The sequence below is a fragment of the Falco peregrinus genome, chromosome 8, assembly GCF_023634155.1.
Source record: "Falco peregrinus isolate bFalPer1 chromosome 8, bFalPer1.pri, whole genome shotgun sequence".
Taxonomy (NCBI): domain Eukaryota; kingdom Metazoa; phylum Chordata; class Aves; order Falconiformes; family Falconidae; genus Falco; species Falco peregrinus.
This window is the reverse complement of record NC_073728.1, coordinates 54,075,243-54,098,945: the sequence shown is the minus strand read 5'-3', so window position 1 is coordinate 54,098,945 and position 23,703 is coordinate 54,075,243. Positions and strand designations below refer to the sequence as shown.

Below are 23,703 nucleotides of genomic sequence, written 5' to 3'. Positions count from 1 at the left end.
ACACTAGTACAATTTTCATTTAAAAAAACAAAACAAAACAACAACCCCCCAAAAATATCAAAGGCAGCCTTATCTTTCATCCCGCTAGAATTACAAGTAATATTAAGCTGATAATTTTCTTTAAACAAAGCAGCCAGCACCACCCTGCTTAGGTGCAACTATGCTGACAGCCAGCCAGCACACCCCTCCTCAGCAGACCCACGTGCAGCGTGTGTACACATGACGCTGCGACTTCTGAAGACTTTCTGAGCGATGCCACCAGGGAACTTACTTGATTACAAGTAAACCCAGACTTCTGCAGCTCTTAGCCCATTCACTGGGTCAGCAGGAAGGACAGCAAGGGAAGAGCTGTGGCACTTCAGTGCCCCAACAGAAACAAGCTCCACCAGCACCACAGAAATTGAGAACTAGTTCCAACAGAATTTAAGCCTTTTTAGGTCATCAGTACAGCTCAGTCCTACCTAGGAAAATGTTAAAACCAACAGAGTTCCTAGAAATCCATAGGGTTCCCCTGAAGTAAAATTGCTTAGGAGGAGCTGCAGAAGTCAGCACAATTTTCAGATCCCATCTCACCACAGTGTTCATTTGCATTGGGCTATGTTGCATTAAACCCTTCCACCAAAATCTTGACATTTAACACTGTCTGTGTAATACACGGTATAATGCGCAAGCCAGATGGCCAATTTAATGTTCCTAATGAATACTTAGGTGAACATGGAATTGCTCACGATGTCACTTCTGCCACGCACCACAGTCACAAATTCCAGAACAGAGTGAACAAAAAAAGCCTCCAAGTTGGTAACTGTTTTTACAATGACCAATGATTAAATTAGCTTAGTTACAGGATCTAACACCATGTCTTGAATTTATTCCAGTGTCACAGTTATTGGCAGGGATAAAGTTTCACATTAGCCAATTAACTAAATGCACTATTACTGTATCTCAGCTACTTAAGCTCATCAGTTAATTAAGAGCTTCAGTATAAGCCAAAAATAGGAACCTTACCTGACACACATACCAAACATACATTATCTTAATGATTTAATTTTACAGTTACCGTTCCACAGGTGCCATTTGGAAAACTGAAAGGCAATTGCTCAGTTTAAGGTGAAAGATGCATAAGCAAACATTTAAAGGTTTAATCTAAGGAACTGTATTTCTCACAATGTTACCTGCTGTTCTATCAAGCTCTATTTTACAAGGCAGTTGTTCATGATAAAAGTACCATTTCATGCTCCTTACAAATTACTTCTGTATCAACTCTTAGATGCTTTCAGCTTGGTTCCCATTTAAGAAATGTTTTATCTTAATGTCTAACTAAAACCTACCACTTATTTTCCCAGGGACTATGTCCTGGTGATTTCCAAGAAGCACGTCTGCCAGTGCAAGCTGAACGAGGCAGACCTGCGGGCACGCAGCCGTGCTGAGCACCTGCAGACAGATGTGTAACAGTGGGATAATGCATTCTTGATGCTCCTCAGATGTCAGGCTTCTTTCTGCTAAGTAATCTCTCAGCCAGCTCTTAACGGTAGGTGGTAATATCATCTTTAATAGCTGTCAAGTTAGTTGTGCCACATACAGCACCAGTACACCAGTGATTTAGGAGCAGAAAACTGAGCACTCCACTTGATGTTTATCTTTTAAGGTCACACAGCACAAGACTCACCCAGAACATGGACCTGCTTTTCCATCTACCACCAAGCTCATCTGTTGGAGTATTTGCCCTTCCCGGAAAGTTTACAGCCATAGGATTAAAAAAAGCCCCAAGGCCTTGCAAGGGCGAGATTCCATTTCTGCAGCAGGTGGATTAAAAACAATAACAACCCACACACACCCTAACAAAACCCCCTCTAAATTTCAGCTGCCCTTAGCACAAAAGACTCTTCATCCACAGAGAAGTTTTCTACATGTTACAATATTTTAACTAGCAGGCCTCATCCTCCTCTCCGCTGTCCCTTGTTTCCCATCAGTAAAATGCAATTTGTCACAACATTAACAAACCAGTGTGACCACAGAAGCCAAATGATCATACCAGTGATCTGGTACTCCCAGTACATCCAGGTACTCCCAAACAGTGGGCTACCAACATAACTAGATCCATTTTCATGTTCATACATTTGACTGTGCACACTGAACTTCTGCAGGGCAGAAGTCTGACAGACTGGTGGCTTAACACCCCAGTGAAAACCAAAAACATTCATTTACTTCTCTTCTGTAGTCAATACTTTCTGGATCCACAATCCAATTAACAAGTTTGAGAATTTATTCATGGAAGTACATATGCTCACAGCCTAAGCAAACTCCAGCCTTGAGTTCAACAGCATGTCGTCTAAAACAAGCAGGGAAAAAACCAGCTAAGGAAAAACGATGATGCAAGTTAGATTTTTTTAAAGAAGCAATTTTGAAACTAAACTTCTTTCTTCTGGAAAATCATTCTCCAAGAAACTCCAGTACCCAAGACTGGAGAAAATTCAGCAGCTGGAAGGTCTACAGATGGGTGTAAAGGCCAAGCAGCATCAATGGCTCAAAGGTGCAACACTTGTGCTTCTCAGACAAGAGTGATACACAGCGATCAGCAGCTGTCTTGGGACGCTGAAAAAGTCTGCTGCTCCCCATACCCCCACCAGAGGTTAGAACAGACAGTAAAGAACAACTGAAGATAATTTTCAAGCAGACCGTTCCAAATTTAACTCCTGCCGAAAACACTGGTGGGTCCAACCCTACATATGCTTTTTACCCCATGTGAAGGATAGGAATTTGCCTTAAAACAATATATAAAAGGGCCACAGAATCTAAAGCGAACACTGGAATCTGCTTCAGTGACTGCATTAAGCAATAAAATGAAAACAGTTACTTACAGGAGCTGTGGGGACCCAGAGGCACGTTATAGCAATTGACCAACAGCTCTGTTCTGCAGCTGAAGATGCTAAAGATTACAAAACACAGGAGAAAAACAAAAACTAAACCCTGAAAGGAGAGCAGTTCAGAGAGAGGGAGAGCTCCATCAGCCAAGAGCACAGAAACAGGATGAAAAGTACCTTCTTCAGAGTAAGAGCAAAGCTGGATAATTTCCCCACCACCTATCCACGTGTCCCACCCCGTGTCTCACGGTGCGTGCAGTCCCACTCTCGTGCCATAAGGTGCCACATCTCTTCTGTGGACTACTACTCTACGCTGTCAGAGTGACATCCATCCTCTTGCCTCTGCTTTCCATGGACATTTAATTATGCAGATCTTGGAAGAAAGGATAAAACACACCGCGAGTTGAGTTCTCACAGTTAAAAACTGTTTTCGACTGCAGTCTCCAAGGTAAAAGATTTTAGGGAGAGAAGGAGCGTAACGCATAATCAGAGGGCTCATCACAAAGGTGGAACAAAGCTCCCATTTATTTTCCAATACTTAAAAGGAAGGGAAACAAATCATACCAAGAATTAAAATAAAAAAATTCCCTAACTATTCCTCTGTAATCAGACTAAAGACTTACCTTCTATACTGTTTTGCTACACGATTTAATAAGTAACAATAGTTTAATGATAATAATTACATGATTAATTAGCACAATTACCTTTGAATCATCCTTCTTTTGATGGTAAATGCAGAGAATTTCCTCCTCTGTGCACAACATGAGATGGCAAGAACCAGCAGCATACAAGGATGATGTGAACATGAATTCTGCGTTCAGGGGTTTCGGTAGTTTTTTTGTTTGGTTGGTTGGTTTTTTTAGTAGAGGACAAGTTGGGCATATTGTACAAGTTTAGTTACTTCCCAGTGTTCAGATTAATACTGGTAGAGTTTACAGGACAGGCGACATATTAGAAAGACTTTAAAAAAAATTCTTAATAGGTGATGCTTCAGTTTTACTAACTGTCATCTGCAAGCAGGATTCCTTTAAAACAGCACAAAGTGTATCTGCAATATTGTAAGTACTATTTACTAATAATGCCCAGGCAACTTCAGAAGACCAAGATGCCTTTTGAAAAACATGTATGTCCAGCTATTTTATACATACCAACCTCTTAGCCATAAGGAACTCCTACCTTTCAAGTACACCTTTTGTTAAGAAAACCATATTTATGCCAGAGTTAGAGACAAATAATAATACATCAGTACACTAGTGCATTGCTTAGATAATTAGAAAGCTATTATCCATCTTCATAACCCAAAATGAAAAATACACAAGCCTTTGTTGCAACCTGTATATATATATATATATCTGTATGTCTTGTACATCCAGGCAAAAATAAAACTACTGTTAAATGGGAGCACTTGACCAAAGTAACCTTAAAGCTACATCCTTTCAAGGCTGTTTTAGCCCCCTGTGGAAAAAAAGACAGACCTATTACAGCCCTATGGTCACGGTTTATTGATGCAATCCCACTTTAAGCATTTAACCCAAGGTGCCTGCACAAGCAAGGCAGCATCCTCCTCCGAGCAGTGCTGAGCCCAGCTGTCAGCTGCTGCTGTAAACCTCCTTCTGCAGGAGCCTGCTACTCTCCGTGAGATGGAAGGACCTTTGAATAAGTGCAGGAAACTGCCCTCTTCATTTAAATTGCTCAAATGAAGACAGATTAAAGTAGCCAGAGCCTTTCCACCTTTAGCAAATTCATTTGATCTCTTTCAAAAGTCCCTGAGCACGTAAGTCTTTAGCTTTATTAATGGACTGAGCAATGCCTGTTCTGTACCGAAGGGCAGCATTTCCAGCAGACACAACAGCACAGCCCTTAAGTAACTGCTCTTCCTTTCAAATGGAGGGATCACTACAGAACACAATTTGATTGAAAACACATTTAATTCTCAGCAATTCAGAGCAAGCTAAAAACTGGCAGTGCAATGATTATGTTGGCACTGGTATTGGCTGTTACATATCCAGTAATAGATGAAGTAGGTCTTGACCATGGGCTACATTTCACTTTTCTAAAAAGGTACTTTCTATAATGCTCGAAGGACCTTATTTCTCCAGTGTCATCACCTACTCATAAGCAAAAGTAGTGTCATTTTTCAGGACAGATGCACTTTTCCTACTTTTTCCACATAATTTAAGACATGTGTGCTGTAATGACAGATTAAATAAGTGTATATTGAATCTGGATGTGAGAGTTAAGTTTCTGTAGGAAAAGTCTTTGGTTCTGAGTTAAGGCAGAACTCTACAGTATTATAGAGACCTTCTTCTCATCCCTTCTCCAACCTGAAAGGAAAATAAGCCTAGCTTCAAATTTAAGGATGAGAACTTTGACTGGTAATGAGTGAGAAGGCATCAGTCAAAAAGACATTTTTATTTCAGCCATCTGAAAACAAAAGTCGAGATGTCCTGTGTTTTTTTAGTGCAGGTACAATTATTTTGTTTAGGTGGAGGGACTTCTGAAAGCATTGAGAGGAAAAAGAAACACCCACCCCAAAACCCCCAATACCTGGCTATAGCAATTAGAAGAATTCACAAAAATGGCTGGATGCAAGTACATTCCAGATTCACCCAGCTCACTGTACTAATTACTCTGCTCTGATGAGCAAACCATGCCCATGAACTGCTGCTTTTGCAGCTCTGATCAAGGGCACCTCAAACCCCAAATGCAGCAAAACTGGGGCTGCATTTTGGACTCTATCACGGCAGCAATCAAATTGTAAACGTGAAAGAAACCCATTTAGATCCCCCAGCAAATAGAATAAACAAATACACAAGGTTTCCTTGCTCGGCCAGACCCCAGGCAGCGATTTCTTCCAACGGCAGTTTCTTCCCTGCTTACTTTTTAATCTGTAGCTTTGGTTCATAAAACTACGGCCAGGGTTCAGGACCCTCCCTATTACAGCAATATTTAGGCACTACTAGCAACAGAGACTATTAAAAATAATAATCAGAAAGGCAGTAAAACACAAGAGACTCCTCTGCTGTGGGAAGAGTAACCTTTGCTGGGGTATGTCCAAGATTAATACCAACTACTTGGAGACAGTTGGAAAAATCAAGTCGGAAGAATAACTCTCTTTGCATGCTCTCTTCATACTAAACCGGCAAGTTTGATCTCTAGTATTCCGAACCAACCCCTATTTTTGTGACAGGCCTGTCATTTCACAGACTGGTCAGGGTTGGAAGGGACCTCTGGAGATCATCTAGTCCAACCCCCTGCTCAAGCAGCGTCACCTAGGGCAGGTTGCACAGTCTCATCCAGGTGGGTTTTGGATGTCTCTGGAGAAGGAGACCCCACAGCCTCCCTGGGCAGCCTGTTCCTGTGCTCTGTCACCCTCAAGGTAAAGAAGTTCTTCCTCATACTCAGAAGGAACTTCTTGTGTTGCACTGTGTGCCCATTGCCCCTGGTCCTGTCACTGGGCACCACTGAAAAGAGCCTGGCCCCGTCCTCCTGGCACTCGCCCTGAAGATATTTGTAGCCCTTGGTAAGATCCCCTCTCAGTCTGCTCTTATCCAGGCTACACAGGCCCAGCTCTCCCAGCCTTTCCCCACAAGGGAGATGCTCCAGTCCCCTGATCATCTTTGCAGTCCTACGCAGCCCCTTTCCCACCAAAGCACAGCACTTGCCTGTTGGCTATCATGGAAGAGCTTGTGTCTTCCAGTTTGTCTTCCTAAACCTGCAACAGCAGGAGCAGATCCAAACTGTCCCAAGCGCTCAATCCAAATTGCTACTCCAAGAAAGCCACTGAAAAATGTATGTTCAGCAATCATACTGCTTGGAAAAGTATGGAACATACCTAGGAACATTTACACGCTGGCAATAAAGTGCCCAGTACTTAGTTAATCAGCCTCAACTGTGTTTCCACTGAAAGAGCAGGCTGTAATATTAGCCACAGAGGAAAGGCAGTGGGGGAAAGCTACGTAATCCAACTTTTTTTTGACCTGTGTAAAAGCTAAAGATGAACATGAGAAAAACACACCAGAAAATGTTCACATCTGAGTCAGCGTTCACCCCAGTCCCGGCAGCTGGAAAGAGCTCGTTCATAGGGGCTCATTATTTAGCATCAAAATTGTGAGGAATTCCTCATTTTGTGAGGAAAAGGGTTCCTTATTTAACCTTCAACATATACAAGTGAAAGTTGGAAAGTTTCAAAAAAAGAAAAATGGTGCAGATATCTAAATCTGAACTGCATGGCAAGAGTTCCTTCAGCTGGAAAAAATCCTCATATTAATTTATAATAATGAAATGAGACATGTGAAAGAAGGAAGGGTGACTGCACTGAGCAGCTAAAGTGCGCTTTATCAATGGAAGATGAATTCAGCTTGGAAATTTGGCAGGCAGAGCAATCAGATAGCGACAGCATACTTGAGTAGGCAAACCTGGAAAGACTTTTAAGACAAGATTAGATCAGTTGGTAGAATTTCTAAGACAGAATATTCTGTTTGACACAGCATTGAACTAGGAAATACAGAAACCTTTGCTGGAACAGCCATCTTGGACTTTGCACAACCTTATTTTAAGCTGAACTGTCACTACCTAATAGTTGGTTTTGTTTGTTTTGGTTTTTTTACAGGCTTGATTATCAGATAGCAGTGCTCTCAGCACCTCCCTGGATGTGGCCTGCCAAGAGATATTAACAAAGCAGGACACCGGCAGGAACCGAAACACTTCCTCCCCCACCCCCAAGTATCTATAATATTTTCCCCGCTAATGTGGAGCTCAATGCAAATTATTAACTTTTTGTAATAAGTTCCCACCACAGTAAGATAAAATGCTAATATCACTTCTTCCATAGTCCTGTGGCATACCATTTTCCCTGAATATAATCATAAGAACATAATTGGAGTAAAAAAATTGCACTTGCACTCCTAAGATAAAACACTTGCATTTTTGGCATGGATAAAGCCTGAAAAAAAGTGAATACCGTAGTGAAGAGTTATATAGAATGCAAAAGAAATATTGGTTTATTTTCCAGTGCCATATATTTTGAGGAAGCAGTGGTGAGCACAGCTTTAAATATGTTTACTGATAAATTCTCGAGAAAAAGTTGCTCCCTGGGAACTGATCATGACTGATCGTGTCCTGGGACAGATGAAGGCTGGCAATGGGGACTGTTAAAGAGCCCCACCACTCTGCATGTGTAATCACCACTCCCAGGTGAAGCAGTCAGCTAGACCCCATCAATGGGATGGGTGCAAACGGGGTGTTTCATTCGGGGTTCACCAGCTAACGCACCCCCACATTTCTACTCCTACTTGGTTTGGGAAGCAGCTTCCACATAACTGACCTGTGTCAAAAACACTTAAGAGATCTCCACTGGCAGCACAAGTGACACCTGCTATGTTAAAGATAAACAAGGAACCCAAATTTCTCTTTTTTCAAATTGCGTCAATGTGTTTTCCCCACTGCTGGGCACAAACTCTTCAAAAACCAGTGGAGTATTTCACCTTTCAAGCTGCCTAAAAAGCTAAAGTGGTCATTTAATCACAAGCCATGACTGCTCCTCCTCCCCCACTTAAACCTAATTACTAGAAGAATAGTATTTAGGAGACTTAGGTGCACAACAGACCAGTCACTCTGCTAGAAAGGGCATGAGACTTCCCAGGGAGACAAAGCACACCCAAGTCTTGACATTCACCTTGACTAACACCTTCCTGGACTTCGGTGGGTAAAGGATGATGAGGCCAATCAAAGCAGAAGTGAGATGTAACTTACAAAACATGGGTACCTTGGTGCATTATTAATTACTGCTAAATAGGCAAAATAAAAACTCAGCAGCAAGATGGTAGGATTAGGAGTCAAGAATTCCCTTCTGGTCAAGCTCACTTGACCAAAAAAGATGGGTAAGGACAGTTCAGAAAATGCACAAGTTGCTTCCACCTAACCTGTAAGGGCCAGTTATCAGACAGTAAACTCTTTGCAGCCAATATTGTTCCTTCGGTTCAATTTATTCAATATTCATGAGCTAGCCCAACCGAGACCCAGACTACGACTTGTACTCAGGACTGGCACGACTCCAGCTTAAGTACGTCTCCCCTGAAGAAACATGATTTTAAGAAGAGACCAGCAGGACAGAATCTGTGAGAGATACACAAGGTCACAAAACACTGGACTTCAACATTAAAAAGCATATTTTGCTAGTATTTCTTTCCATAAGAAACAAAAGGAAGAAAAGGTTTTGGAAACTGGCAGCTGGACACAGCATTATTTACATCATCTCTTCAAGGCAGTGATGGCCCAGGCAGCTCTATCACAGTTGAGAAGAACCTGGTATGTTTTCTAACAGTTCATGCCATTTACAAGGGCAGAGGGGGAATAATACCCCAAATACAGTTAAACTGTTTGCAGAGGTTTGAAGGAAAAGAGTTTTTCTGTACAATGGATTATCTTTTTCCTCACTTTGATAGAAAGCACACTGGTTTAGAAAGTCTCTATCATGAGCCAGAGTTCAGGAACAAGAAGATTATTTACACCTAAAGGACTCTCAGTCTGGTATTGCCTTGCAATACCAAACCACAATATCCATGCTCGCTTGTTCTGACAATGCTGCTGCTCCTTTTTTCTCCCAGAGGAGAGACTAAAATCATGTATTCCCTCTTGTTCCATTCTGAAGGAGTTTCAGTTAAAGCCAAAACCCAAGCCTGTAGTATTTTCGGAGCTATTTTTGTGCTGTAATACCAGTGCAGCAGCTGGAGTGTCCTGGATACATACAATGAATGCGCTTGTTTCAGTTGCGTTAAGGCAGCAATGGGACACTGCATTAAGTAACATCAATGTGAGGCTATACAATACGTGACTGACTTAAAGCATGTGACTTTAACCAAGCAATGTGATTTCAATACTCGTGGTTTTCTGTTGCAATTCAAGCTGTTTTGGCACCAGAACTAGTTTTAGATTTGGATAAAGATACAACGGAGATCTACAGATGCAAAAAAAAACCCAACACACAAATGAGTGAGAGAACTTATCTCAAATGAGCATTTAAACCTGTCTTAGCATAATATCCAATATTGATAAGCACTTTTCAGAACATATTTTTGTTCGATAACTGCTTGTATTTATAGCAACCCCTGTTCTTTTAATGTACTTCTGTAGACACACAGCAAAAAAAAAAAATTACAGAAAAATCAGTCTGTTATGTATTTTACTGAGCCAAGTCATCAACATGCAACTCACAAGCGAGTTCCAACTCCTTAGAAATACAGTTTAAATAGATATTTGACAGCTTTCCCCTTCTTCACCCCTCAAAGTGCTAACCCTCAGTTGGGACCTGTGATTTACCACCCGTTCAGCAGGTTTGCTCATTACATGCACTGGATGTACGCAACGCACAGGCAAAGGAAAAGATTTGCTCGTCCTCAGCAAGCAGAGCATTCGCATCATGTCCCAAACAGGCAACCAGACCAAATCCAGGAACAGCGAAGGATGCTGCTACTTAGAGGTGTGAAGGACTGGAGTGCTAAGCTTCATCTGAACGTATGTTTAACTACTGCTGCCACCAAATATAGCCTCCGTGTGAATACATTCAGCAAGAGTTAGTGAAATTGTTAGTCCAACCTTCAGATAACATTTATGGCTTCCAAACTATTTAACACGTATTCTACACTTTGCTTCCCATTAACACTTCCAAATTGCTTATACCCATGTCTTCTCACCCTTGCTTCAGTCCACGTGTCAGCAAGCTTGGAGCACCGAGAGCCTGCAATTAGTTGAAATAGGACTCGTACCTATACCAAAAAGGTATCTAAAACATGCTTCCATGTTCAGACACACAGTGTCCCTTCTCTGCGTCCAGCATGACCCTGCAGGTCCTTCTTGTCCCCTATGAAGGAGGCATGCAATGCAATGATACCTGCAAGAGAGGTTCAGAAGCTTTTGACAGGTAAGAGCCCAACTGAAAGCTAAGCATCCTGCATTAAAGACATTATTTTAAGGTACATTGCTTTTACTTGCAGCAGGGATAAAGCAAATGCATCTGAAAACATTCTGAAGGCATTAAAAAGTCCAGCATATATGACAGAGGCAACGTTTTGCTATACCACTGCCAAGAAATACCCTGTGAAGTACATATGAAACACATGAATTAGCAATTTTTACTTACATCATTTACCTTTTCACCAGCCAGCCATTATCCTGTGATTGCTGATGCTCTACAGCAGGCTCAGGCACTCAAGCAGCAGCGTGCTGCCAAAAAAAACCTGGCAGGAGAAAATGGCATTCACCAGCTGCAGGTACTATCCACTATTTCATAGGTACTCTTTTACAAAAATACTGTATTTACCTATACAGACACGGAATCACAGGAGATGATAGTTCTTTGGCAGAAAAATAAAGCAACGAAGCAAATGCCATGAAAGAGCCTGAATCCAGAGTGCCCTTGATCACAGTGTGAGAGCAGAAATTGAGCTCCAGGACTGAGTTTTAAAAATACCAAAGGTAACAAGTTTGTAACCCCAAACTACCCTACTCTGCTCCTGATGCCATCTCAGGCTCCGAGAGTGTTCTCAAAGAGCACACATCTCTACTGGGAAAAGCTGAAAAATGCCTTCCTACATAATACATTGTATGAACAAAGAGAATTATTTATAGTTGCTACATTTATTATAAATTATTATAAACTGTGAGTTGTTATGAACTATTAAACGTTTATAATTTCATTTTATGGAAAATATTTTATTTATGCAAGTGTCAGTAATGGCAGATTGAATCTATATACGTGTTACAGGGGTAAACTTTCCCTATTAAACGTGGGTAAAGATAACATGCAATCTACAGCACTGTATGATACATTTTCACATTTTAACCTCATCTTTTCACCCTGGGCAGCACCTGTTCTCGCTAAAAACCATTGAAGCACTCCTCACTACCATTTGTGAAGTGCCTTTTCTTTCATGTTTGAGAACATGGGAAAACCACATGACAGATCACGCAGAAACTCCCCAACTCCCCTCCCTTCTACCTAATCTTCAGCACAAGGATGTCTTTTTATATATATATATATATATAAATTTTATACATATATAAAAATCCTTCAGCACATCTGAGTTTCTACAGAAGTGAAGAACCATTTCTTCAGAACTGTGCCCATCTCCTCCCACAAATGGCTTTCAAGCAGTGCTTTGAATTTTTTTCCTTTTAAATCGTTTGTGGAGGGGGGGGCGGGGGGAGATGGGAAGAGAGAAGGACATTGAGAAAAGGATGAAGGGAAGAGGTGTTGAAGTGTTCTAATACAGAAGCACAGCAGCAAGGATCCCCATCCCCACCAGTATTTCTACTTTATGAAGTACAATTTTCAAATGCTTTACATCAGGCCCTAATAGGTCAACCGAATGTAGAACAGCCTCTGCGAACGGATAGTGTGTATTCATTGCTTGTGCACTTATTACCTGAAGAACCTGCAATGCCCCTGCACCTCCCTCAGTAAGGTGAAGTCTCAGGATGACAGGCTACTTACGTCATTTTAAATGTTTAAGGTAGCCTAGGAAACACTAGCCCCACTCAGCATTTAAGGCATAGTTTTTAAATTTATTACAAAGGTGGGGCACAGAGCAAAAACCCTTTTATGCAGTTTGCACTTCCCCATCTTTTGTCCATCTCTCATATGCACAAACCTAATCCAAGTGTGCCAGGAAAGAAAGCTACTACCTGGCTGATAGCTGTGAGATCGGCCTAGGGTCAGCAGAAGGCAGCAAATGCAAAATTCAGGTTCCAGCTGAACCTTAAACAAACCACATTAGACATCCCGCATTTTTACTGTGCACAGGTCAAGAGTGTAAAATCTCGAGTTACATATTACGCTACAGCATCCATCGGCTGTACAAGCAGTGCAACGAGCACTCACACTGCTTTGGGATGCAGCACGCTTCTGGTAGTCAGTATGAAATGCTGAATTACATTCTGCAATTTTCACACCAGAAACACAATCACTACATCAGGGAAAAGCTTCCCCCCCCCCCCCCTTTAAAAAAACTAAACAAAACACACACAACCCAAAACCTGCACTACTTTTGCTTCCAAATTAGTGGAATGTTTCTCTTTCTTCAAGTCTTAGATGTGAGCCAGACAACACACAGGCAGCAAATTAAGCTGTAACTGAAAACCTCAGAGTGCAAGTGAAGTGTTTCAGTCAACAGCCAGAAACCAGGTTACTGACTTCGGGTTTGTTTGGTTTTGGTTTTTTTCTTCCTTGTATTCCACCTGCTTCACAGAACAGGCCACTTCATCACCTTTCACTTCTCATTTCAGGTAATTGAGCCTCATCACCCTTGCCATGCTCCCATGCCAAGCGATGCCTGGCCCCAGTCTCCCCCCAGTAGGACCAGCAGCCATGGCACAGGCACTTTCCCAGCGAGTGGATCTGATGTGTCCCATGCTCCTGCGGATTCACCAGCCCTGCCAAGTCACAATACAAACACAAAGGCTTAGCATCGCTGTGAGCAAACAGAGCCCGTAGGTTCTCAGTAAACAAAGTGAGCAGATGCCTCTGAAAGCCCACCGTACACATGCAACGCTTGCATCGCCCTGGCATCCACCCAAGGTCAGCACCTTTCTGCATGTTGAAATTCAGCATCCCAAACTGGCAAGACATCCCTGAGGACTACTTCATCCGCCTGCTTACTCTATTTTTACTACAATTATGATGACTACAGCTGTCTAAATGAAGCAGCTTTTAAAACTGGAGTTAGGAAGATTTAGAAAGGCTCAATTTCATAATGTGACCTTTGCAAAAGAAAGAAGAGTCCTGCAAACCTTCCAGCTGAAAGAAAAATAAAACTCATAAACCTCCACAAACTTCACCTAAAGTACCTGTAAATAGGAAAGATGAAGGTGAACCAAATGGCTCCTGCCTTTAAGCTGCCAGTTAAGCACTGTGCACCCAAGAGATGCCACATGCAGGCTTCCCTGCTTCATCCTGGCTGCTGGGCAGCAGAACTCCCCCCTAAAAATATTCTTCCCTTCCTAAGACAGGGATGCCACCAGCTCTGGGAAGAGAAAGCTTACAGCCACACACCCAGCTGTGCCTCTTTGCAGGAAACACCCCACGGGAAGGAAAATCAAGCCAGCTCCATATTTTCTTTCAGAGCAGTATTTGGGAAAGTCATGCTGCATTGCTGTGGACACATTAGGACCTGGCTTCTCTGCAGGAGAGGATGGACATATTGCACCAGCCGTGCTCAAAAAGTCATTTTGAGTCTGGTGAGAAAGAATTGGGAGGATCATAAAGCACCTATTGGCCAGTACAGCATACGTCCCTGTAGTATGCATAAGCAAGTAAAAAAAAAAAAAATAATTAAGGACCAAGAGGAAAAAAAACCCTGAAGTATTTGAATCAAAGGAATCTGAATTTTAAGGGAGTGAACCAGAGGTAGTAAATTGAAAACAACTGCCTAAAAAAATGTAACTGACTTTTATACAGTGTTTGTCTACAAGACAGGGTAAAAGTGCTTTTTATGTCAAACGCTCTAAGGATCACAGTCCTTTTTTGCTTATAAAACAGCAAAGGAGCAGTTGTATTCCTTTCTCAAACATGGCCATCTGGTCAGAAGTTTTTCACATATTTATTTTCTTTTTTTTTTTTTCCCCTCTTTTTCAGGAGCTGGGTAACCAGACCAGCTGTGGCCAACTTGATCTTTTTCATACCTGCAAGACAACTTGCAGGAATCGGCAAGACTTAACTGTAAGCCAAATCTTTATTTCTGGCTTCAACTGTATTATAATTTGTGACTCATAAATTATATTCAACATTCACATGAAAAATAACAGCTATCATATTACCTGCTGCATCAAGAGTGGATCACCGTTTTCTAGAGTTTATTCAAACAGGCAACTAATAATATTTTCCATTTATCAAAATTCTCCAAAACACAATGGATGTTCAATTTATTATATTTAATATTCAGCGAAGGAGGATGTTGTTGCTTTCAACACTGAAATCCCAAACAGGGAAATTAAAACAAATCACTTCATCTAGAAACCAAACAAACAATTACATGGAGGAACAATGCCAAAAAGGAAACCGAACAGCTGTGTTCGTCAGCCCTTATTAACAGTAAAAGTAACACCTTATTTCATTTTCTAAGAGTTACTTGTTATCACCTGAAAAACAAAACAAAGTCTATTAGTTTACAAATTAAAAGTGTCATACCATCAAAGTGGTATTCCAGTAGAAAAATACTTGGGACTGAATTATCAGGCATTCTCAGCACAAGATCCACAGATCCTAATAATCTCAAGGAGGCAGTGGTTGCCCAGCCCTCAAGAAACAGTCATTAAAGGCTACTTTTATTACAAAGCCCAGATAAAACCCACACATACTCTTGTGGAAATCATGAGAGACATACAGCAACTTGTCAGAGCCATGCTAAGCTTTTCTTATCATTCAATTTAAAAAAAAAACAAACAAAAGGCACAGTAAGACCTAACAGCTAATTCCAGCTCTGACTTAATACTACCTTTGCAAAAACATATCCAGCACCGTATTTCAGGGTTGCATTACGAAACAGCAGGCACTACCTGAGCTCTAAAGCTACCTCCTTTAGATGGCAATGAAAGAAATCCCAGAAAAGTGCTGTGGGCAGGCACGCACCATCACAGCTTGCACCAACAGCTAAAACACACTGCAAAATGCAATCTGGAAGTGGGAGATTCTTTGTATGCTGCAATACAAGGGGTAGGCACCAGATGCTATTAACTGCTCAGTCATGAGATGCTCGTTTAACCCCCCTCCCGTGCAAGCCATGCATAGCCCTACTGTATTAGTCCAATTGTGAGCAACAAATCTGACTACTTAATATGCAAATTCCCTTGGTCAGTCTTCCATAGAAGCACCATGAAAGCAGTTATTGTAACTTCAAATTAGACATGTGATATGCAGCACTGCACAGCACTCTAAAGAAAATATTTAAGAAACCGTTGTCCAGTTAGCCAAAGCAGAGATTGAGCACAATATTTGGCTTTCTAGAAGTTAACAAGGCTCTAGCACTGCATCAAATACTGCAGGAGGAATTTATATTTTTAATAGCCTCCTATTCTAGCATGTCAGTCAAATGTGCAGCCCTATTTCCACCTGTCCCTATTATCACTGCTGGGTGATAGGGGCAGCAGTAAAGAAGACAAATTTCAAACAGAATCAGTGTCTTTTATAACAAAGAAGGGCGATAAGAACTCCAGCAGGCAGGCGAACATCATGTCAAGGAGAACGCAGCAGCAATCAGACAGCCGCAGCCAAAAGGCTTTATCTGTAATGACTTGTCATGCCCATACTTCTAGACATCGGATTTCCTGCCCTTTCGTTATTCCACGCAAATTATTGTCTTCACTGAATTTTACCAAATGAGACAAAGTAATAAGCAACTTCTAATAGGGTAAAAGTCTGCCAGGAGAAACCGAATGAGTTCATGTTTCTCTTTTTCCTTCCCACTGCTCCCCTCCAAAGAAAGAAAGGAAATTTAAGAGCCCTCCGGAAAGGTCTTGCCTATGGGGATGGCAAGTTGGCAACGCAAGTTCTCCTGGTTTTGCTAAACTGAACATACCTGATAAGCTATTAAACCTTATGTACAGGCACAAAACCAGAGTTTTCCAGCAGTAAAGACCAAACCCAATGCTCTTCTGAACACCCAACTGAAGAAGTCACATAGCCTGTAAGTGGCCAGAGGACAGCTATTTCTCCCCCTGCCTCACCATCCTGTAGAAACCCAGCCACCTTTGACAAGGCACGGCAAGCAGAAACGTGGTGCTCGGCTCCTGAAAGCTTGGGATATTGGATGGGAGACAGCTAAACAAAAGGGGTAAAGGGGTGGGGAACCCCTGTGTCTATAAACCACCTAATGATCATCTTTTATTCTTCCTTGTATCTCCCTTAGTAAGTCACCAATAAATCCATCTCACCATCCGGAACACCCACCCACCACAATACAGCTCTGCTGGCCTACAACACACCAAGTGTCAAGACAGGAACTTTTTTGTAAATACGACAAGCAGTATTCTGTTGAAATGAAAACTTGCTAAAAAGAGCAGTGATAATGAAACAGCTGGTACCAATCTGCAAAGACCATTTCATTTGCAGCAGGGTGGGCAGAGCAGCATCTGCTTAATTCTGGTTAAGGTACAGACTCCTCCTGCTTCAGTCAATGTGAACAGAAACGTGCAATAAGCTGGTACACACTAAGAGAGCTGGTATTTTTTAACTCAGTTTTAACACACAGAGACACACCTGAGTATATGCAACAGCTCTCCAGCTACATGCAAACATCCTGACCTTGAAAAATACTCATAGTAAAGACAAAGGAAGCGCACGTGGTCAGGGCACACTGTCAGCTTTGCTGAGCAGCGGAGAAGTAACGGGAAGTGCCAGTGATTGACAAAAGGACTGAGGAGGATACAGGGATGTGGCAAATCTGCACCTCAGCTCCAGTGATAGAATTGAGCAAGATTCCGCCAGCTTCCCACAGCACCGTAACAGATTGAGACCGGTATGAATTAAGACTTGAGATCCAGCTCCCACTCTTATGCAGCATCAAGCACTGCCATTAGTCTCTAATCAATCTCTTGACCACTGATTCTCCAAGAAACTTTTCTATTCTGGGAAAAAGACAAAGCCTCCCCAAAGTGAGTCCATCGCTGGCAGAGCTCTGGTTAGAACTGTTTCTGTTCCAAAATACCTTCCTGAGATTTATAAATGACCTGGCCCTGCTCACTGACAGCAATCTGACAGCAAATACACCAGACTAGGTCACAGCCCAGGAGCTGCAGCAAATGAGCCTGATATAGCAAACAGGAGTAAGTCACCTTTCTGCACAGGTCTCGTCTCCAAATGATGGCGTTCACTTGTGCCTCAGCTGGTTTGCTTGCCGATGCCTCAAGACATACGCACCCTCGAGAGAGAAAGTCTGATTTCATACTTGGCATGGGCATGTTTGCAGAATTTGTAAAGCCAAGAATTAGTGCAGGCTGGACTTTGACATCTTGGGAGTCGGATTTACAAAAGATATTCTGAGGTTCTTTCAGCTTAACCTACACCCCCTTTTTTTCTTGTTGAGAGGCAGGAACACATACATGACGTTACAAAACGGGCTACTGCACACTGTAGCTGATTGTTTAAGACAGCCCTGAGAAGCCCATAATTCAACCGAAATTTCATCACTTCTTACTTCAGCAAGACAACCTTAAGGAACATTATCCTTAGAGCATGAATCAACACGAGCCAGCCAGCTGACATGCATTTCACATCTCTTACATCTTGAAAAACCCAGCTGCTGTTCTAAGGCACCAAGCACAATAGGTTATTTAACCCCAAAGCAGCAGTGTGTCGTGCCACGTAAACACCAAGCAGGAACACGCACCCAGTAAGGCCATCTGGGACAGCGCTCTGTGGACAACTTGGATGGAGACTGTCCACCTCACGCGCTGCTACTGGGCATGTGATAAGACTATTTTACAATATCAGCCAAATTCTGATACTTCTTTTTTCTCCTATCTCATTCATTCGACGTTACAGGGAAGACAAGAGCGAGGAAATGAAACAGGCTATTTCTGTGACATGATCTCACCTTGTAACACCTAGCTACTGCAGCAGGTCTCAGAACAAATGTGAGCATAGCTTCTAATGCTATTTTTTTGGTCAAGCCTTTTTGGGTAAGCAATGCTTCCTGCCATTTTTCTCTGACTTCTAGTATGCTCTGGTCCTTTCTGCACTGACACTCTTACATTTTTTACTGGTTCTGCTTAGTACAGATGCGTTTTAGATGAAAAAAAAAAGGAGGAAGAAGTGTGTTAACAGAGAAAAGGAGAAGAGTTAGGAAGACTAATAGACAAAGCTACAAAAATCCTTTTAATGACAATGATGTCATTAAATCCTACACAGTTCTTAGCAGCTGGACTTTCTGGTATTTCTATGAACTACGTATCTGACATTAATCAGCAGGTGGCTGCTTCAGATATAGTTGTAGAGCACTGCATTTTTTTACAGTATGGAATGACAGCAAGGTCATTGATATAACAGAACACCCATCAGCTGGGGCATCCAAAATACAGACAGACTTATAAATAATATTCCATAGGCACAGGGGAAAACGCAGAGCTGGGTCAGCAATTTTCAACCTGAAATCTGTGGACCCTGCATGCGTGAGGACTACTTATAAGTCAAGCGTCCCGTTGGTAGGCTGACTTTAAATGATTATAAAGCACATACAGCTCAGCTGGAGAACATCAGGGGCCCACAAACCTGAGAACGTTAAAAAAGCAATCATTCTGACATTTAGGTAGAGAATAACAGAGGGATTAAAGGCTGCTTATGCCGCAGCAGCACTTCCACATAAGCCACGCCGGCTAAGTAGGTGTGCACTTGCACACGAGCGAGAGAACACGCTGCTCCAACACCTGAAGTCGCTGGAAATGGATTATTTAGCGTGGGTGACTTAGGCTGCCGGAAAGCATCCATCTTTCTTGGAGGGAGTAAAAAGGAAAATAAAACCCAAACCCGCAGCGGTGCCAGGCTCTAAGTTGCCTGAAGAATTATTCTCCGCACACCACAAGGAGCTGAGCCCAAGAAAAACAAAGTTGGAGAGCCGCAGGCAGGCCCTCTCCCCAGGCTGCCCTCACTGCACCCGCTGCCTGCCCTCGGGCCGCGCCGGGCCGACCGGGGGGCCCCTGCACACACCGGGGCCGGGGGTTCTGCCCGCGGGGCTGTGCCCACCCGGGCGCCCCGCCGAGGTCCCGCACGGCCCCGCCGCCCCGGGAAAGTTGCGGCCCGAGCGGCCGCACCGCGCCGGGCGCTGGGCGGGGGGAAGCGGGGCGCGGCGCACCGAGCCCGGCGAGGGCAGCGCGGCCCCCCCGTCCCCGTCCCCGTCCCCGCCCGGCGCCGGGCCCGGCCCCGCCGCAGGCCCCGGCCCGCAGCGCCCGCCCCGGGGTCCCCCCGCCGCGCCGGGGGCGGCCGGCCAGCCCGCCCCCCAGCAGCCCCCGGGCCCAGCGCTCACCTCCGGTGCCGTCCGAGTTCTCGTTGAGGCTGCCCGAGGAGTCGTGGTGGGAGCCCACACACCCGCCCATGGGGCCCGCCCGGCCCGCAGACCCGCCGCCGAGCCGCCCCCCCACCCCCCTCCCCCTGTAGCCGAGCTCCGCCGCCGGCCGGGCAGGCGCGATGGCTCCGGAGCCGCCTCCTCGGTCTGCAACACCGCCCCCGAGGCGCGGCCTCCTCCCGCCGCACGGCTCCGCCTCCGGCCCGCCGGGGACCGCCCCCGGCCCCAGCCCCAGCCCCGGCCCCGGCCCCGGCCCGCACCGGGCGGAGGTCCCGCCGCCCCGCCTGGCCCTGCGCCGCGGCGGCTGGCGGGTCGGGCCGGGCCCAGCTGCAGCCCGCCCAGCCCGGGGCCGTCCGCCGGGCGGCGGCGGGGGCAGCAGCCCCGCGGGGCAGGGCGAAGCCCCGGGAGCAGGCGGCGGGCGGCCCTGGGGCGGGGGCCGCGGGGCCGGAGCAGGCGGGGGGCGGTGGGCCGGGCCGGGGGCGCGGGGCCGGCCTTCCCGGCTGCGGGCAGCGCTGCGGTGCGGCCTCCGGGCTCGCCGGGGCAGGGCCCGCCTGGCTGGGCCGGCCGGGCCGTGGTGCCGGGATGGGTTTATTTTCTGTCACGGTGCAGCCGGGGCTGCCCGCGGCCGCCCTGTTGTTCCGCCTACACGTGGAAAGATCGTGCAGGCACGCTCGGGGATAGACCTGCGTCCCGCTGAGCATCCAGCCGGCTCTGCGTTAGCGGGCTGTCCATGGAAAGCGACAGAAAAACTCAGCAAAATCAGCGGTGCTGGGTCAACCGGCACCTGGCTTCAGTCCTCGGGGAAGGAAAGTTTGAGTTGGGTGCTGCATGCCTGGCGGGGTCACCTTGCTGCAGCAGCAATCCCACCCTGGGCGCGAGGAGTTACGGTTTGTCTGCTGTCGGATGCTCCGTAGCGCTTTGAATCAGCCAGCAACAAGGCAGGACGCTGAAAAATAGAAGCAGACAGTGCAAAAAATACAGCATGGTAACAGGCTGTGCTCTGGGTTTCCCGCATGCTCTGCTATGCACAGCAGCTTACTGCTCTGATACACAAACCGGCAGAAAACAAAACTCAAGCTGAGCGTATTTTACCTCCTTAAAGATGACATTGCAAATGTATTTTTTAGAATTGAAATAGCACAGTTGTTTGTAGAGCTCATAGTCACCACAGTGAAAGGAACAGATGGACAAATCCGTGTTTCTACCATTAATTTTCCTACATAATCTTCATACCGAAAGATCAGCCAGCCTTTGGGAAGGCACTTGTGTCGATAATTATAATCCCAAATGTATGAGATAAGCCAAGTGCCAAATGCTGAGCACTTCATCATCTGAGAACCAAAAGACGTAGAGCTGGTCTGCTTCACGGGTCCGAATAGGAAGGTCAGGACTGGTAAAAAAACCTAAGGAAAAGATTATCTGAGTCTGAACACATGTACACTGATTACAAGGAAAGCAAAAATTCCTTGTCTGTGCAGGCATTTAAACCAGATAAAGGAAACACACAGAGCTCGGTTGTTCTAGTTTTCTTTTCAGGTTGTACCCAAAAGTTTGCCTGAACATACACAGGCATAATCAAAGGTATGTCGGGTATTTTTTTTTTTTTTTTGATTGAATGTAATTTCTTCAAAATTGTAGCAATATGAAAGAAAGTTGAGGATGTTTGCAAATTTTCATGACAGTAGGTGTTGACGTGGGTATATCATCATCAGAATATGAGGATTCTGCAGAGAAAGCATGGATTGTGGTGAAGCACTCGGGATGTGTACTGGGGGGCCTTCTACCTCTGGATATCATCCTTCCCAGTGGGATTCCAAAAATGCCCGTCAGTGAGGCTGAGTGGGCTTAAATGCAACGTGACTCTGTTCCACAACAGGGTGGCTGCAGGACTCCAGCTAGCTGGCGTGGGAATGTGTGTCCGCACCCGGACAGCAGTCTGCTTGCAGAGCTGTGCAGTAACACATCACCACTCGTTATTCTGTGTATTTGCTACTAAACTCTTTCGTCAGATACCTTGTTGTCATGCACGTGCTGTATGTAATATATATATGAGTGTATTTCTGTGTATATGAACACTCAAGATGCACCAAAGTCAATATTTTACAGCCTGAACCCATGTATCAGGAGGCACTTGCAACACACTAATGAAGTACAGAAGACAAACCATGACTTTTTCTAAATGCATGGTGTATTTCAAAGATTATATTCCTCCTGAAAATAAGTTTCATGAGAGGCAAGACTGAGCTTTGCAGTCAGAATTGCTGCACTCTTAATTTCGGCTCTGCCCTAGGTTCCCACTGTGGCCTTGGACAAGTCGCACAACCTCAGTTGCTCTATTTCTATCAGTAGATTAATGTTTGTCTACATATCTCTTGGGGGTATGGCTCAGATTAATTAATTCTTACTCTCTATTTCTTGTTAACTGCCTGCAATGTGTGGGATGTGAAACACTTTGTAGATCAGAAGTGTCATTTCACAAATTAAATAGTGTAATGAATTGACTATTCCACACAGGTACGACTGCCCTATATGGTTGGAAATGATTCTCTGTGGGTCAGAAACCCTACGGTGTTAATGGCTAAAGGATACTCCTTCGGCACAAGGTGCTACTGGACTGCATGTTATACCAGGAGGGCCAGAGCAGTGCGGTTTGTGGCCAAGGAATGCAGCATACAGAAAAGGCCTAAATTGATCTATGTATGTATTGTCAGGGTTATTTCCTATATATTCCTATATATTAAAATATTTTGTATACTTCACCAGTTTTTCTCTCCAGCTGAGATCTCACTGTTTTCTCGCAGTCAGTGGTGGTGGGTTTTGCCATCACATGATGATACAGTATGATAAATCTCTGTTCTCTGATGATTCAGCTTTGCGTGGGAACAAGTATGAGGTGCTAACAAATTGCACCAGTGCTGAAACTTCTGTGTCAGGCATCAACAGTTTGACTTTTACCAGTGCTACCTAGGACTGTAGTATCAAAGTCTTATCACTGTAAGTGAAAGTCTACCCAGGTCTCTTTCATCCTCCTTTGACAGATGGGATGGGGAGACACAAGAGAGGAGGTTATTTGTCAAAGGTCCCACAGGAAGCAGAAGCAGGAAAGAACCGTGGAGTCCAACCATCGTGTGATGCCAAGCCCGTCTTCCTCCTTGGAGAGTCTTAAGAAATATAGCAAGTTGCTATTTTCAGGTTTACTTCCACATGGTTGCTCTTCCTGAAAGCTAATGAGGCTGTAGCCTCAATTTCACAGGCGACATGACAGAGGTTTCCCTGCCCCCATGTGATGCACAGCACTTACATTTAGATGCTTTTTTGAGGAACGCTGGTTCCTACTCCAAAATTCCCACCAGCAACTTTTAGGCTGCTTCCAAGCTAGTACAATCTGTCCCGTAGAAAGCCATACCAAAGCGACTGGTGTCAATCTCCACCACCTAGAGACCACAAAGCTGTGTCAAAATGATGTTAAACCGGACAGAGTTTGTTTGCCTGGAATGACCAAGGGAAAGAAAAGTACTGCACGGGTGAGTCCCTGTGCTGAGGGGCCTCATCAGACATCGGGACACCCAGAGCTGGCCGAGGACAAACAGAGTGAATGTCTGCCTAGTCCTGCCTGTGCCTGCCCTGTGCCTGTGGTAGTGCATGTCCTTCAGCACAGCTCCAGGAGCACAAACACATCACTCCAAATGCCCTGGCACACACCTCTGCTGCAGGAAATCCTGGGATGGGAAGTTTGAGCTTCTGAGGGAACTTCCATAGACTGGAGAGTGTATGGCTGTGGAGAGCAGGTT

General features: G+C 44.5%; 1 protein-coding gene across 1 annotated transcript in view; it reads right to left on the bottom strand.

The window, feature by feature from the left end:
• UBTD2 (ubiquitin domain containing 2) overlaps positions 1 to 20,007 on the bottom strand; it is a 61,089-nt gene extending 41,082 nt beyond the window's left edge. The window contains exon 1 of the mRNA XM_055812715.1: positions 19,874 to 20,007. Within this exon, the coding sequence (XP_055668690.1) occupies positions 19,874 to 19,943 (70 nt within the window). The 5' untranslated portion in view covers positions 19,944 to 20,007. The remainder of the gene's footprint in view (positions 1 to 19,873) is intronic.
• Positions 20,008 to 23,703: the final 3,696 nt, after the last annotated feature.